Source organism: Camelus bactrianus, chromosome 5 (assembly GCF_048773025.1).
Source record: "Camelus bactrianus isolate YW-2024 breed Bactrian camel chromosome 5, ASM4877302v1, whole genome shotgun sequence".
NCBI classification, from domain to species: Eukaryota; Metazoa; Chordata; class Mammalia; order Artiodactyla; family Camelidae; genus Camelus; species Camelus bactrianus.
The window spans coordinates 9,662,698-9,679,644 of NC_133543.1; the positions used below are offsets into that span (position 1 = coordinate 9,662,698).

The 16,947-nt window shown below is 40.6% G+C and overlaps 1 protein-coding gene across 6 annotated transcripts in view; it reads right to left on the reverse strand.

Moving 5' to 3' along the window:
- The window catches only part of OCA2 (OCA2 melanosomal transmembrane protein), a 278,029-nt gene that overhangs the window by 168,744 nt on the left and 92,338 nt on the right, over positions 1 to 16,947 (reverse strand). For all 6 annotated transcript variants that reach the window (XM_074363384.1, XM_074363383.1, XM_074363382.1 and 3 more), the window contains one exon: positions 15,461 to 15,569. In XM_074363384.1, the coding sequence (XP_074219485.1) occupies positions 15,461 to 15,569 (109 nt within the window). The remainder of the gene's footprint in view (positions 1 to 15,460; positions 15,570 to 16,947) is intronic.

The following is a 16,947-nucleotide window of genomic DNA, read 5'->3' on the forward strand; positions in this document are numbered from 1 at the left end:
AGAGACTAACACAACATTGTAAATCAACTATACTTCAGTTAAAAAAAAATGAAAGTGAGGACATTACTACTGACCTTACAGAAATTTTTTAATTTTTTAAAAAAATTTTAAGAGAATACTATTAATAATTGTACACCAACAAATTAGATAACTTAGATGAAATGAACAAATTTATAAAAACACAGAAATTACCTAAAGTGACTCAGAAATATAAATCTCAACAGGCCTAAAACAAGTAAAGAGATTGAATTGCTAATCAGAAAGCTCCCAATAAGAGAGAGTAGCGCAGTAGTGGCTTCACTGGAGAATTCTACCAAAAATTTAAAGAAGAGTTAAACCAAATCTCCTCAAATGCTTCCAAAAGCAGAAGAGGAAGAATACTTCCTAATTCATTCTAAGAGGCCAGCATCACCCTAATACCAGCCCAAATAAAGGCAGTAAAAGAAAAGAACGTTACAGATCATTATCCTTTATGAATATAGACACAAAAATCCTCAAAAAATGCTAGCAAACAGAATCCAACAGCATATTAAAAGGATTTATCCCAAGAGTGCATGGGTGGTTCAACATGGAAAAACTCAATGTCATACACCACATTAATAAATAAAGGGGAAAAAAGAACACAATTATCTCAACTGATACAGAAAAGGTATTTGACAAAATCCAACATCCCTTTATGATTAAAAAATACTCAGAAAACTAAGAAGAGAAGAGAAATTACTTTGTCAACATGATAAAGGAACTTTACAAAAAACCCATGGCTAACATCATACTCACTGGTCAAAGGATGAAAGCTTTTTCCTTAAGATCAGGATCAAGACAAGTATGCCCACTTTTACCACTTCTATTCAAAACTGACCTGGAAGTTCAATGCAGAGCAATTAGGCAAGAAAATGAAAGAAAAAACACCTGATTTGGAAACCAAGGAAGAAGTAAAACTATTAATGGGTGACATGATCCAGAAGAAAAAAATCTCAAAGAATCCAGAAGAAAACTACAGATATTTGCAGTGTATGAGTTCAACTCACAAATTTAGGTTGTGTTTCTATATACTTGCAATAAATAATCTGAAAAAAATTAAGAAAGCAATTCCACATCAATAGCATCTAAAATATAGAATACCTGGGAATAAATAAACCAATAAGGAGACTTATACACTGAAAGTTACAAAATACTGCTGAAAGAAGTTAACAAAGACTTAAATAATTGAAAACACAATCTCATCTTCTCGAGTAGAGACTTAATATTCCTAACGTGTCAATACTTACCAAAGAGATCTACAGATTAAGTGTAGTGCCTTTCTGACATAAATGGAAAATCCAAGTCTCAAAGTCACATGGAATTACAAGGAGTCCCAAAAAACCAAAACGATCTTGAAAAAGAACTAAGTCAGAGAACTCATACTTTCCAAGTTCCAAACTAACAACAAAGCTATAGTAATCAAAACAGTGCAGTACTGGCATAAGGACAGACAATGGGATAGAATTTAGAGTCCATAAGTAGATGCATATATCTGTGACCAGTTGATTTTTGACAAGGCCACCGCAGCCATTCAATAGACAAAGAATCATCTCTTCAACAAACAACGGGATTTCTACATGTGACAGAATAATGTTAGACCTCTACCTCACACCATATACAAAAATTAACTCTGAATGAATCAATGACTTAATATAAGAGCTAAAACCATAAAACTCTTAGAAGAAAAGATAAAGGTAAATCTTCATGACCTTGGACTTGGCAATGGATTCTTAGATATGACACTAAAAGTACAATCAACATATAAAGAAAATAGATAAATTGACTTCATCAAAATTAAAAACTTTGGTGCATCAAAAGACATTACCAAGAAAGTGAGAAGACAACCTGCAGAATAGGAGACAATATTTGCAAATCATGTATCTGATAATGGTTTACTACGAAGAATATAAAATATATATAAAACTCAACAACAAAAAGACAAACAACCCAATTTTAAAATGGGTGAAGAACTTGAATAGGCATTTCTTTAAAGATATACAAACAGCCAATAAAGCATACAAAAAGATACCACTGTTAGTCATTAGGAAAATGCAAATCGGAGCCACAGTAAGATACCATTTCTCACCTACTAGGATGGTTATAATTAGGGCAAAAAAACAGAAAATAGCAAATGTTGGAGAGGAGGCAGAGAAATTGGAACCCTTACATATTTCAGGTGGGAATGTGTAATAGTGAAACTGCTGTGGAAAATAGTTTGCCAGGTACTCAAAAAGCCAAACACAGAATCACCATATGACCCAGCAATTCCACCCCCAGGCATATACTCAGAACAACTGAAATCAGGGACTCAAACAGCTAATTGTATACCCATGTTCATGGCATCATTTTTCACAACAGCCAAAAGGTGGAAACAACCCAAGTGTCCATCGACAGATGAATGTATAAAACAATATGTAGCATATAAATACAACAGAATATTTTTCATATTTTATTTTCATGAAAAAGAATGAAGTTCTGAGATATGCCATAACACAGATGAACCATGGAAACATTATTCTAACTGAAAAAGACCAGACACAAAAGGGCAAATATACAATTCCACTTATATTAAATATCTAAAATAAACAAATTCATTAAAAGAGTAAGTAGATTGGCGGTTACCAGGAGCTGAAGGAAGAGAGGAAGAGAATGAGGAATTACTGCTTAATGGTTATAAAGTGTCTGGGGTGATGAAAACTTTTGAACCTCTGATAATGGTTATAAAACATTGTGAATGTAATTAACACTCACTGAACTGTACACTTAAAACTGATAAAATGACAAATGTTCTGTGATATATCACATGTATATTTTTACCACAATAAAAAATAAAAGAAGAAAGATGTCCTGCTTGGGAAGTGCATTGTCACCTTGCTTGTGTGAGGTTGATCAGAAGGCCTTATATAGCATGCAAAGGTTTGGGGACCTCGTTCTGTAGACAGAGAGAAGTCACTGAAGTTTTCTAAGCAAAGGAGCTGGAGTGCCAGGCTTTTCCATCTGCCTACCTAGACTTTATCAATTTTCTCTGAATGCTCCAGAGCACCCACCGCAGTACTGAGGACAAACAGTTGCTTCCCTGATCCATCACACCTGATGGTTGATTCCTTGATTTCTCCTCTAAAGATGCCTTGACAGCTCATCAGATCTTTTCTTTAAATTCTCAGTAAGAAAAAAATGGACCAATTGCCCTTTCCCCAGGTGATGCTTTTCTACAACCATAAGCGGCATCCCGTTGTTTGCTCTGCTCTATGACAATAAGAATCTCTCCAAAATCAGTAAAGACACAAGGTATTTTCCATGATCCTAAGAGAAATTTCAGTCAGGAAGATGGACGCTCCTCTAAGACTACTTTTCCTCATCGTTTGAGGAGGGCTGGATGTCCTTCCGGCCAGAACCCCTATCGTAGCACTCATGAATCCGACTTTAGAAGAGGGTATGTATTCACGGAGTTTTACTGTGTCAGAAAAATTCCCTATAATAACATACAGTGGAAGGAAGTCTCCCTTGTCCCTACAAAACCTCAATTTCTTCCTTAATTTTAATTGCACTGCCCGCAGAACCAGCAGTGCCAATCAAACTGCCTGGACGCAAGCACGTCTGGTGCCTTCACTGAAGAGTCCAAGTGGCACTTGAGGGGTGCCCCAGGCCCCTGCCAGTAATGTTCCATTCTGCTCTCACTCAGCACTGGCGCCTCAACCACAGCCAACAATAAAGGATGGAGTGGTAAAAGCAACATTTACCTGAGCTGGAGCCGCCTTTATCCCATGGAGCATCTATCAATCCCTTCCTTGAGCCTTAATCTCTCACCAAGAGCTTTGCTGTTCCTTACAGCAAAATCTCTACGAGGCTCTGTACGTTCTCACTCAAGCCTCCAGCAGGGGCCAGGTTTCAATGCAAAACAGAGAGCTAATGGGGGTCCCTTTACCCCCATTCCTAAATAAGTTTCAGAGGAAGGCAGAACAAGGGCCCCCACCACTGGCTGAGCAGCCTCCTGGCACAGCCCTGCTGGTCACCCCACAGCAACCCCACCCATGAGGAAACCCTGAGGCTCTCGATGATTAACTAGTTTCCTTCAGTTTCAGTGACTTTCTGGGGGGCAAAACCAAGATTCAACCCCCAGTCTGTGAGGATACCTTTCCATCGCACCAGGGTGGACCCCTCTCATGTGCTCAGTCTTCAAATGGGATGCTTTCATCACCTAAAACACACCTGGTAACTCCACGTGTGAAACCTCCCCCCTCAAAGGCAATGTGTCTCCTGCGCTCAGAGATGCAACTTGACTGTGTTCTACCTGAAACCCTGCAGTGTCTTTTATAAAGAACATATTATACGACATTGTAAACTGACAATACTTCAATAAAATATATATATATATACACAAAAAAAAACAAAATTAATAATATCTTTTCTCCCAAATGGAAAAAAAAAGGAACATATTGTACCCGGTCCGGCTCTGGACATTTTGCAGGTGCCTTTGAACAATACTGTCCTGAAGAATCCACTACCTAAAGTTAAGATGAAATAACTTAAATACGTTATTCAAGTACAGTCAGTTACAATGTGTCAGTTTCTGGTGTGCAGCACAATGTCCCAGTCATGCAGATACATACATATGTTTGTTTTCATATTCTTTTTCATTAAAGGGTATTACAAGATATTGAATATAGTTCCCTTTGCTATACAGAAGAAATTTGTTTTCAGTTTTTATATACAGTGGTTAACATTTGCAAATCTCAACCCCCCAAATTTATCCCTTCCCACCTCCTTCCCCCTAGTAACCATAAAATTGTTTACTATGTCTGCAAGTCTGTTTTTGTTTTGTAGATGAGTTCATTAGTGTCCTCTTTTTTTCTTTTTAGATTCCACATATGAGTGGTATCATAACTTATATGTTTTAAGCCACACAAGAGGAATCTCCAGAGAATGTCTCAAAAGTTATACACCTCATATTCATCCTTCAAACCAGAAAAACTCACAAATAGTTTGTGCATACTAGATAGAGTACAAGCCACGCTGTCTGCCTCCCTTTGGTGAGGCATCTCATGTGTACTGGCCATCAACTGCCTAAAACTGGCCACATGAAATTTACCACAAATAATTCAGGACTTTCAGTTGCAGAAAAACACTATGTTGTCCATGGGGTAGTTTTAAATCTACCGCTGAATCAGTCATTCACCCAAGCATTGAGCTCCCGGGGCACAAGCCTAAGCTTGCTCTTGGGGAGCTCCCAGTCCACAGCTGGGTGGGCAAGTAGGACAGGCAGCATCGAAGGAGTGGGATCAGAAGGTGACAAAGAGCGGAGTCACCAAGGGGTTAAGTTCTACTAACCACACGCAGGGCAAAGGCCTCGGACCAAGAGGAGGGAGCATCTCATTACCTGCACGATTACTATATTATCTGTGCGGTGCCCTATCGTGAGAAAAGTCCTATTCTTTCTAGTTCCCCTTTAAAATCCAGCAAAAGCAAGGCCATTTTCATCATCTCGTGTTTTCCTGAGCGGCTCAGCAGCCTGCCTAAGCACGGTCCTTTCAACGTGGCACTCAGCCTTGCTCCAGGTGCTGTTTCTGAGACCTCTGGCCGAACGAGGTGACTCGGTCCTCACAGCCTCCTCACAGCGGCCACTGAGGCGCACTGCAGGCGCCCACGGGCATCAGGCCACTGAAGACTGCAGCTGTGCTTAGGGCCAGAGCAATCTGGCCTCCTATCTGCCTTCTCCCTGCTCGATTCAAGGACGCGGCTGCAAACTTCCAGCAGCAGCTTTGACGTCAAAGCTCGGAGTAAAGCTCACGGCTCCATTTCAACACCTGGCAGCTTCCAGTCAGGTTTAAGAAACGCAACATGTGGCTTCCAATCAGGCTCAGGAAACATCGCAATTACAAGTCAGCTGTTTTAAAGAGGTGAAATTGAAAGAATAAAGGTGATCTTAAAATAGTGATCCTATTGTTTTGCTGCAACTAAAGTTTCCCACCAGTAGTGATGGGGAATGTGGGTGGGCAGGACCCCGCTGAGCTGCCCCTTCCGCTCCACATCCCTCCAGCCCCTCCTGCTCTCCGCCCTGCGGACCACACATCAGGAGGCTCTCGGGCCCAGGATTCCAGCTGGGCTGTGCCAAGGGGAGCCCCAGCGGGAGGTGGAGTGAGGGTGAGAGGGCTCACAGCATGGGTTATTTTGGACCCCTCCCTACAGGGACTTTTCACTGAAGGTCTCACAGCTCTTGTCAAGGTGGCCTTGTCATCGCATCCTTTTAGTTCCTAGGAACCTCTTTCTCTGTCATACACACACACAGCCTCGGGGACACCACTCTACCCTTCATGGTTCCTCTGTCTTGCCCACTGGTAAATTCTATTCAAATTACCAAGTGTGAGTATATGCAGTCTGTTTTCTGGGAGGGCTCTGAATGATACAGTGAATGTATTCATTAAATTATTTAATCAACATTTTGCTTGAACTATGGCATACATCCAGAAAAGGGCATTGATTTCAAATAAACCATATAGCTCAATTATAAAGGAAATACAGGGGGAGGGTATAGCTCAGTGGTAGAGTGCTTGCTAGCAAGCACAAGGTCCTGGGTTCAATCCCCAGTGCTGCTATTTGAATAAATAAATAAATAACCTAATTACACCACCCCCCACCAAAAATACTGTATTCCATGCTTTATGTCAACTATATCGCAATAAAAAATCTGTAAGGAAAAATTTAAAGGAAATACATTCATGTAACCTCCTCCCAGGGAGAGAAACAGAACATTAGTGATGTTCTAAAAGCCCAATTAAATCTCCTTCCATTCCTCACACTTTCCCTTCAGCCCTTGACTCCTAACACGATAAAGTAGACTTGCCTGTTCCTGAGTCTTCATTCATACACAGAATCATACAGTATGCACTCTTTTGTATCAGACTTTTTTTGTTGTTGTTCAACATGTTTGTGAGATTCAGTCACGCTGTTTCAGTTTCAATAATCCATTTCTTTTTATTTCTGTACAGTGTTCCACTCTACGGTTATCCCACGATTTACTGATCAGTTCTAGGGTGGATATGTATGTGAATGGCTTCCAGCTTGGGGCTATTATTATAAATAAATATTATAATTAATATAATTTAAAATATCTTAATATCATAAATATGAGGATTTTAAGACGTGTCTTTTGTATGCATATGTGTACATTTCTGTTGGGCATATAATTAAAGACAAATTTTCTGGGCAGTAGATATGCATTGTCCTGAACTTCAGCAGTTGCAGCAAAGTCATTTTCAAAAGACTCTGTACAAAATTTACAACCTGTATGACACTGTACGACACTTCCCCCTGCTCTACATTCTCTAATATTTGGTGTTGCCAGCCTTTAATTTTAGCCATTTACGTGTGGATGTAGTGGTGTCAAGCTGTGGTTTAGAATCACATTTTACTGATGACTTAGGAGGTTAAGCACCTTTTCATATGCTTATTGGTAATTTCAGTCATTTTATTATTTTTTTGTGTGAAGTGTCCATTCAGGATTCCTGTCCATTTTCTATTGGATGCTCTGCCTTTCTCTTACTGATTTATAGGTATTCTTTTTATATTTTAGTTAACTTCCCTTTTAAATTTATTGGTCATATTTTAACATGTGGCCCCCATTATCCTGGTCATAATTTTCTAGATTAGGAAAAAAAGCTAATCCAACCTGGGCCAATCAAACTCCTCACCGGGGAATCTGGAATTCAAAATAGCCTTTTCTCTCTGTGTGGCTGAAACTGAGCGCCTATAAATCAGGAAACTAATGAGACCATTTCTATTCAGCCATGAGCAGAAAAAAGACAAGAAAATGGTCCATGGAGAAGTATGAGGCTATTGGAAGAGAAGTAAGGTGTTTGGGGGCTGGAGCACACACGCCTTCTCGCTGGATGCTTTCCACTTCCTAAGTCGGCTGCCCCCCCGCCCCACCGCCCGGAGCCCACTGTCCCTTGGAATCTGCCAGTTAGCCCAGTATCATTCTAATAATCCCCTCTGCTGCTTCAGACTGATGATGTAGATTGCTTTATTGGTAGCTAAAAATACTTTAACAAAGACAGTAAAATTTCTCAACAGAGGACACCAAAAGACATTGACAATACCTGCAGTTTTGAAACGGTATCAGGGAAATAATTAGAGAAGTATCTCCAGAACTGAAATCTAATCAAACACACTGTGAGAGAACCTAGGGGGACGTTCTGAACTAATTATCAAAGAAGGAGAGCTAGAAAGTTGCTAACCAAGGTTATAAATGTCAAAGCCAGAGACATTTTAAAGCCAGTTCACTGATTCTTAGAGATCAGTTGTCTGCAATTCTAAAATCATAAAGTTTGGAAAAGCAAAATTTTTTTACAAGTTCTATGTCAAAATTCAACAAAACCTGATCTGAGCTAAAATAAGGCTATTTGTCATCACAATTTATCCCACTTTGTGTAAATATTCATGTTTCACTGCAGAAATATTAATGTTTGAAGGCCAGGATGTTGGTCCCAAACACCCCAGGGGTGTTACATTATATACAATTCAGTGTGTTCACTTAATTCTCTTTGTAAAATACAAACAAAAAGTCTGAATTTTGAAACATATCTGGCACCAAGAATCTCATGTGGGGACTACAGACCTGTCTGTACATAACAGCTGGGCAATCTGGGACTTAATTCCAATGTATGTTTCAGATAAAGATCCTTGCACACTGGAGTACTATCACTTTCCCAGATGCACATGAACTTGACCATGGCCCTTACTGACTTTCTTTCTTCACTGCTGTTCCACCTCTTGCACCTTTGGGTGTCCCTTGGGGTCCTCCTGTCACTCATCAGAAGTCAGTGGCAGTGGCCAGCTCTGTGTAAACGTGCCCTCCTACAGGTGCACCCTGACCAAGTCTGCCTTTGAACCCATGCACCAACACTGCTTCCAGTTGGGGCTCCTCTGTTGTGTGGCCTTCGTATTTAGCAGCTGGATGCACATGCAAGTTGGCATTCCAGGGGGAGGAGCTTGGACCAATGGGCGATGGGTGCCAGTGCGTGAACGCTCGCTCCTTCTCCCACGCAGCCTCATGGACAGTCCAGAGACACATTCCCTATTTCTTCTCAGATAGTTCTATGGGATGGAGTGACCAGTGGCTCATAATGGTGGCTAGATGATGATTCAGCCTTGTTTTGACTCACTGCCTCACCATTCTGCCTCTCTGTCTCCAACTTCTCTTCCCTAGGATAACACTCCCCAGTGAAGAACCCCTACAAGCCTTTGCTTCAAGCTTCACTCTCTAGACAATCCAGGCTGAATCAGTAATATACCAAATTCTCACAATAATGAAAATCTTAGCAATGTTCTCCTAGGGCAGTCTATCCAGGCAATAGAAATAAAAGCAAAAATTAACAAATGGGACCTAATTAAACTTATAAGCTTTGCACAACAAAGGAAACTATAAACAGAACAAAATGGTAACCTATGTAATGGGAGAAAATATTTGCAAATGATGAGACTGACAAAGGTTTAATTTCCAGAAGATATAAAAGTTCACTGAACTTAATAACAAAAAAACAACAACCCAGTCCAAAAATGGGCAGAAGATCTAAACAAGCAGTTCTCCATTGATGACATACAAATGGCCAATAGGCACATGAAAAAATGCTCAATAGCACTATTAGAGAAATGCAAATCAAAACTGCAATGAAGTATCACCTCACATCACTCAGAATGGCCATCATTTTAAAGTCCACAAATAATAACTGCTGGAGAGAGGATGGAGAAAAGGGAACACTTCTACATTATCGGTGGGAATGTAGTTTGGTGCAGCCATTATGAAAAACAATATGGAGATTCCTTAAAAAAATAAAATTAGATTTACTATGTGATCCAGCAATCCCTATCCTGGGCATATATCCAGAGGAAACTCTAATTTGAAAAGATACATGCACCCTGATGTTCACAGCAGCACTATTTACAATAGCCAAGACATGGAAGTAACCTAAATGTCCATTGACAGATGACTGGATAAAGCTAATGGTGTTGGGAAAACTGGACAGAAGCATGTAAATCAATGAAGCTAGAACACTCCCTTACACCATACACAAAAATAAACTCAAAATGGATCAAAGACTTAAACATAAGATAAGATACAATAAACCTCCTAGAAGAAAATAAAGGCAAAACATTATCTGACATACATCTCAAAAATGTTCTCCTAGGGCACTCTACCCAAGCAATAGAAATAAAAGCAAGAATAAACAAATGGGACCTAATGAAACTTACAAGCTTCTGCACAGCAAAGGAAACCATAAGAAAAACAAAACGACAACATACAGAATTGGAGAAAATTTTTGCAAATGATGAAACTGACAAAGGCTTGATCTCCAGAATATATAAGCAGCTCATATGACTTAACAAGAAAAAAACAAACAACCTCATCCAAAAATGGGCGGAAGACCTAAACAAGCAATTCTCCAAGGAAGAAATACAAATGATCAGTAGGCACATGAAAAAATGCTCAATATCACTAATTATCAGAGAAATGCAAATCAAAACTACCATGAGGTATCACCTCACACCAGTCAGAATGACCATCATTCAAAAGTCCACAAATGACAAATGCTGGAGAGGCTGTGGAGAAAGGGGAACCCTCCTACACTGCTGGTGGGAATGCAGGTTGGTGCAGCCACTGTGGAAAACAGCATGGAGATTCCTCAAAAGACTAAGAATATACCTACCATATGACCCAGTAATCCCACTCCTGGGCATATATCCAGAAGGAATCCTACTTAAAAAAGACACCTGCACCCCAATGTTCATAGCAGCACTATTCACAATAGCCAAGACATGGAAACAGCCTAAATGTCCATCAATAGATGGCTGGATAAAGAAGATGTGGTATATTTATACAATGGAATACTACTCAGACATAAAAAACGACAACATAATGCCACTTGCAGCAACATGGATGTTCCTGGAGAATGTCATTCTAAGTGAAGTAAGGCATAAGAAGAAAGAAAAATACCATATGATATCATTCACATGTGGAATCTAAAAAAAAAAAGTCACTATGAACTCATCTACAAAACTGAAATAGACTTGCAGACATAGTAAAATATCTTATGGTTAGCAGGGAAAGGATGTGGGAAAGGATAAATTTAGGAGTTTGAGATTTTCAAATGTTAGCCACTAAATATAAAGATAGACTAAAAAACAATTTTCTTCTGTATAACACAGGCAACTATGTTCAATATCTTCTAATAACTTTTAATGAAAAAGAATATGTGTATGTATATGCATGACTGGGACATTGTGCTGTACACCAGAAATTGACACATTGTAACTGACTGTACAATTTTAAAAAGAATCAATAAGAAGCTTGTTTATGTATTCTGTAAACCTGTATCTTGTATCTACTAATGGGTCAGGTGTTAACACAAGGAACTGAGTAGAGAAAAGCTTAGAAGACTAGGATCATGTGTGAATCTAACTGGGCAGGGTAGCATACCAGGGCAGAGAGGTAAACAAGTGACTATATGAACATGTGAGTTCTACATTTAAGCATAGTCCACCTACTAGAAGAAAACATAGGCAAAACATTCTCTAACGTAAGTCTTAGCAATGCTCTCCTAGAGCAGTCTACCCAGGCAATAGAAATAGAAGCAAAAATAAAAAACAAATGGGACCTAATTAAACTTATAAGCTTTTGCACAGCAAAGAAAACCATATACAAAATGAAAAGATAATCTACAGAATGGGAAAAAAATATTTGCAAATGATGAGACTGACAAGGGCTTAATTTCCAGAATATACAAACAGCTCACATAACTCAAAGACAAAAAAATAAAGAATCCAATGAAAAAATGGGCAGAAGACCTAAAACATTCCTCCAACGATGACATACAAATGGCCAAATAGGCACATGAACAAATGCTCAATATCACTATTAAAGAAATGCAAATCAAAACTACAATGAAGTATCACCTCACATCACTCAGAATGGCCATCATTTTAAAGTCCACAAATAATAACTGCTGGAGAGGGGATGGAGAAAAGGGAACGCTTCTGCATTATCAGTGGGAATGTAGTTTGGTGCAGCCATTATGAAAAACAGTATGGAGATTCCTTAAAAAACTAAAATTAGACTTACCATATGATCCAGCAATCCCTATCCTGGGCATAAATCCAGAGGAAACTCTAATTTGAAAAGATACATGCACCCTGATGTTCACAGCAGCACTATTTACAATAGCCAAGATGGAAGCAGCCTAAAGGTCCATGGACAGATGACTGGACAAAGAAGCTGTGGTATATTTATACAATGAAATATTACTCATACATAAAAAAAGAATAATGCCATTTGTGGCAACATGGATGTACCTGGGATCATCATACTAAGTGAAATGAGCCAGAAAGAGAAAGAAAAATACCACATCATTTACACGGGGAATCTTTAAAAAATGAGACAAATGAACTTACTTACAAAACAGGAACAGACTCACAGACATAAAAAAGAAACTTGTGGTAACCAAAGGGGGAGGGGGAGGGAGGAGGGATAAACTGGGAGATTGGGATTTGCAGATACTAACTACTATATAAAAAACAGGTAAACAACGAGGTCCTACTATATAGCACAGGGAGCTATATTCAATACCTTGTAATAGCCTATAATAAAAGAGTATGAAAAGGAATGTGTGTGTGTGTGTGTGTGTATGTATATTTAAACTGAGTCACTATGCTGTATACCAGAAATTGACGCAACATTGTAAACTGACTATACTTCAATTAAAAAAAAAACTTGGAATTTAAAAAAAAAAAAAGGTATAGTCTAATCATGCCAAGTGCTGGCGAGGCCGAGGAGCTGCTGGAACTCCCTACCTACTGTGGAAGTGCAAAGTGCTACAGTCACTCTGGAAAACAGTGCAGCAAATTCTTTTAAAGCTAAACATACACTCTGCATATGACCCAGCAGTCCCACTCTTAGGTAATTACCCAAGGAGAACAAAAACTGAGGTTTATACAAAACCCTGCACATGAATGTTTGGAGTAGCTCAAGTTGTAATAGAAAAGAACAAATCTGACTCCGTATTAGATCTGTTCCTTTGGCTTTAACCCTGTGCCCTGTTTCTTAAGCTTGGTCTTGCTAGCTCTGCACTTACGTAAAGATAACAAGTTGCAGAATAGAGAGTAACATTTTTTGTTGGAGGTTTTGCAGGAGCTCCATGACCTGGCCCTCGTGCACAGCTGCAAGAACAAAGAATTGCTACACCAAGAAGTTTGCAAAACCACCCCCCCCCTTTTTAATATAAAAGGAGCCTGTATTCTTATTGGGGGAGGATGGTTCTCCAAGATGTTAATTAGTCTGCCATCCTCTCGGTCTGCCAGCTTTCCGAATAAAGTCGCTATTCCTTGCCCCAACACCTGGTCTCCTGATTTATTGGCCTGTCTTGCAGCCAGCAGAACGAGTTTGGATTTGGTAACATACAACCACCAAAAACAGAAACTACCCAAAACGTCCTTCAGTGGGTGAATGGATAAACAAACTGTGGTACACGCCGCGAACCACGGAAGACTACTCAGCAACAAAAAGAATGAACTACTGATACACACGACAACTCAGATGAATCTGAAAGGCATTATGCTGAGCAAGAGAAGCCAGTCCCAAAGGCTGCAGACAGTCTGATTCTGTGGCTATGACATTCTCCAAAGGACAAAACTATAATGATGGAGAACAGATTGGAGTCACAGGATTAAGGCAGAAGTTGATTACAAAAGAGTAACACAAAAGAAATTTGGGGCGACATGATGGAACTATTCTGTATTTTGATTGTAGTGGCAGTTACGTAACTCTACATCTTTGTTAAAATTCACAGCACTGTGAATTTGACGAGAACCCATTAAAGATACGCTAATCAAATTTTTCTCCTTTATAACCTAATTCTTTCCCATCATGGTGAAAATGCAAATATAAAGATTATGTATTCCAGAATCCCCATATAAAATCATTTGTACACAATACTAACTGAAAACACAAGATTTAAAAGCAGCAATGAAATACACTCCTCAATCCCAGACACAGCAACCACACAAAAGGGATGTAACATCTTAGTAAAAAGCAAAGAATTCTTAGGCTAAAATTTAAAATTTCATAGTAATCAAGATTTTTAAAAGTCCATATGGTTAAAGATGTGACTTTAAATTTTGAAAGTATTGTTATTTATACTAAGACCACTGCCAAGTGCTAACAAAATTGCATGCAAACTCCTATATATTTTTTACTGTAAAACTAAAAAAATTTTTAAATGCATGATTTGTCCTTTTAAAGTGGAATCTCAGATTAGAAACCAAACAATGTGTGAACACCCTAAAGAATTAGCTGATGAAACCCCTCTGCCCACAGAACACCCATTCTGTTGTATTTGTTTAATCTTTAGAACTCTAAAGATTTATAGCGGCAGCCAAGAACCAAAGGAGCAGTGCTGTGGTTCGAATAACTAAAGCCTGCCCACATCACCCATCTATTTTACAAAGAGGCTTTGTTTTCTACAGAAGTTCTATTCTTCAAATGTTGTAGGAAAGCAAATTTTTATTAGAAGATATTTAAAACATCTTAGCAGAGCTCATTTTGAAGGAAAATCATAAGTAAAGATTTTGGTCACAGAAAACACTCTTTGACACCACCCCCAATTTAACTTTCTCATAAATCTATACTTTAAACTGAGGTGGGTTTTGGAAGTGGTTTTATTTAGTTTAAAGTAATGACACCAATTAAGAGAAATATTACATCAATAAGAAAGATCTGAGAAACGTGAAAATTGATAGAGAACTGAAAAGTCCCGGGGTTTATAAGATACCTAGTGAGCTCATTCTGCAAGATGGTGATGTCTCAGGTGCAGACGAGCCATGCAACCTAGACCTTGAGGAAGTACAAAGGGAAAGCCGCAGCCCAGTGAGAGCAAGAGAGGGGAAACCCACAGGAGCAGGTGGGAGAACAGCGTTCTGCTGTCTGGGAAAAATGGAAACCGCTGGGCAGGGAGAGAGACCACTACCGGTCTCTCCGGCCCTCTCACTGGTAGTCTCTCATCTAACTGTCGGGTCGGGCTGCAAAACCTGCAGGACTATGGCCCTGCTGATACGACCTCCTGCCTCTTCTGGGGGCACTTCTCAGGCACCAGTCTGAAGCTCCGATGCTCAGGTACACCGGTCTATACGTGATACTGAGCTGATACTACGCACCCTGTTCTCCATCCCTTCTAATGTCAGACTGTGGAGGGGCCGAGGGTGCATGGTCCTGGGGTTCATCTGTCTCCCCCCAACCCCTCCCCTCTCCCTCTCCTCCCGAAAACCTTCCCTCAAAGGCTGGCCAAGCTCCATCTCAGCCCTCCTTGCCGGTGTTTGGGAACAAGCTTTGAAACCTTCCCTTCCAGACTGTGATAGCCTATCATGAAAAGCTAATTCAAAAAATCAGACTCACCGAGATCGAGATGAACACCAGGGACAAATGAGTTCAGAAAGCACATGCAAATAACAAGTCCCAACACCGTCAGGCATTTGGCGAGCAGAGTCCTGTCTGATATTCCGTGCTGTGAGAGAGGAAAACAGCTCAGTCAGCGCGGCCTGATTCCTGCAGTGGGCCCACCAGCCTCCATGACTTGAATCACTACAAATTCCTCCTTATGGTACAAAGTATAGCACCTTGAACTTGAAAGAAGGTAAGACAATGCGTTACAAGGGAAACAAAGATTCAAGATCACAGCATTCAAAATCTTCATGAAAAATAAACACAATGATACAGTAGCACAATCCTTTTGTAAGACACCTGACTAAAGAGATTTTCAGCGTGACACAGAGATGCCAAGCTGTTCCCAGCCCTGCTGCCAGCATTAGATGAGATACCGGCAAAGCCACTGTGGAGGCAACACATAAGCTCCAGGGACCTGGCCCTTTAAGACACATGTATTTCCACAGGTCCTGTGTGCTCACTGCCTTTTAGTTCACCTTTCCCTCTATTATGCAAGTCCCTGCTTATCTAGCACTGAGGTTAAAATATCCTTGCAATATGACTCCCGTTGAAGGCACTTAGCAGCCCCCTGATTACCAGCTGACACCCATGGGATCCTGCCCCAGGCATACAGGAGCCAAGGGGAGGCGCTCTGCAGCATCTCCATTCACCTCAGAGTCACAGACCTCCTTCTAGGGGACCTGAGCCACAGGGCAAGACAGGGCAAGGTCCCCAAAAGGTGCTGTGCTCTGAAGGCCACAGCTGTGTGGGGCTGGGGCAGGGAGGGAGGGAGGACCCAACACGCACGTACACTGGGCACAGGGTCGTCCTGCCCCACTAACCAGGACCCTGTGCGAGTCACGCTCGCCATGTGCACTGTGTCCTTTCTTAAGTGTGGTCCCACCAGCACATTTGTCTGTCGGTCTATGTCTAAGATATCTAGGTCTACGTGACTAGATAGATAAAGCTATAAATAGAGATCTAGCTAAAGAAATGGGTATAGGTAGATATTGACAGACACAGAGATATGGGTAAGATATGGGTATAGATGAAGATAGAGATGTAGAAACAGAGACAGAGACACAGAGATGGGTAAGACACAGACAGGGACACGAGCCTGGGTGTGGGTATACATACAGACTGACAGAGATAAGGACAGACTTTCTCTCCTGGTTTCTCCGGTCACACAGTTAAAGCTGCTTCCATAAAAACCACAAGCATATCGTTCTGGGTCACAGAGGCTCTGGCTGCAGCCCCTGGTCCCCTGCTCACAGGACGTGGGGCTGCCTCCTGAGCACCTGTCCCCCTACCCCACCCACTACCAAGGCTTGTGGCTTGGCCAGCCCCCACTCATCTTCCCCTTCCCCCGCCCACCTTCCAACGAAGGCCAATTTTGGCAGATGAATCTGTGACGGAGAATTAGGAGGAAAGGCGCAGGGCACCTCACTGGGGGTGAGGGG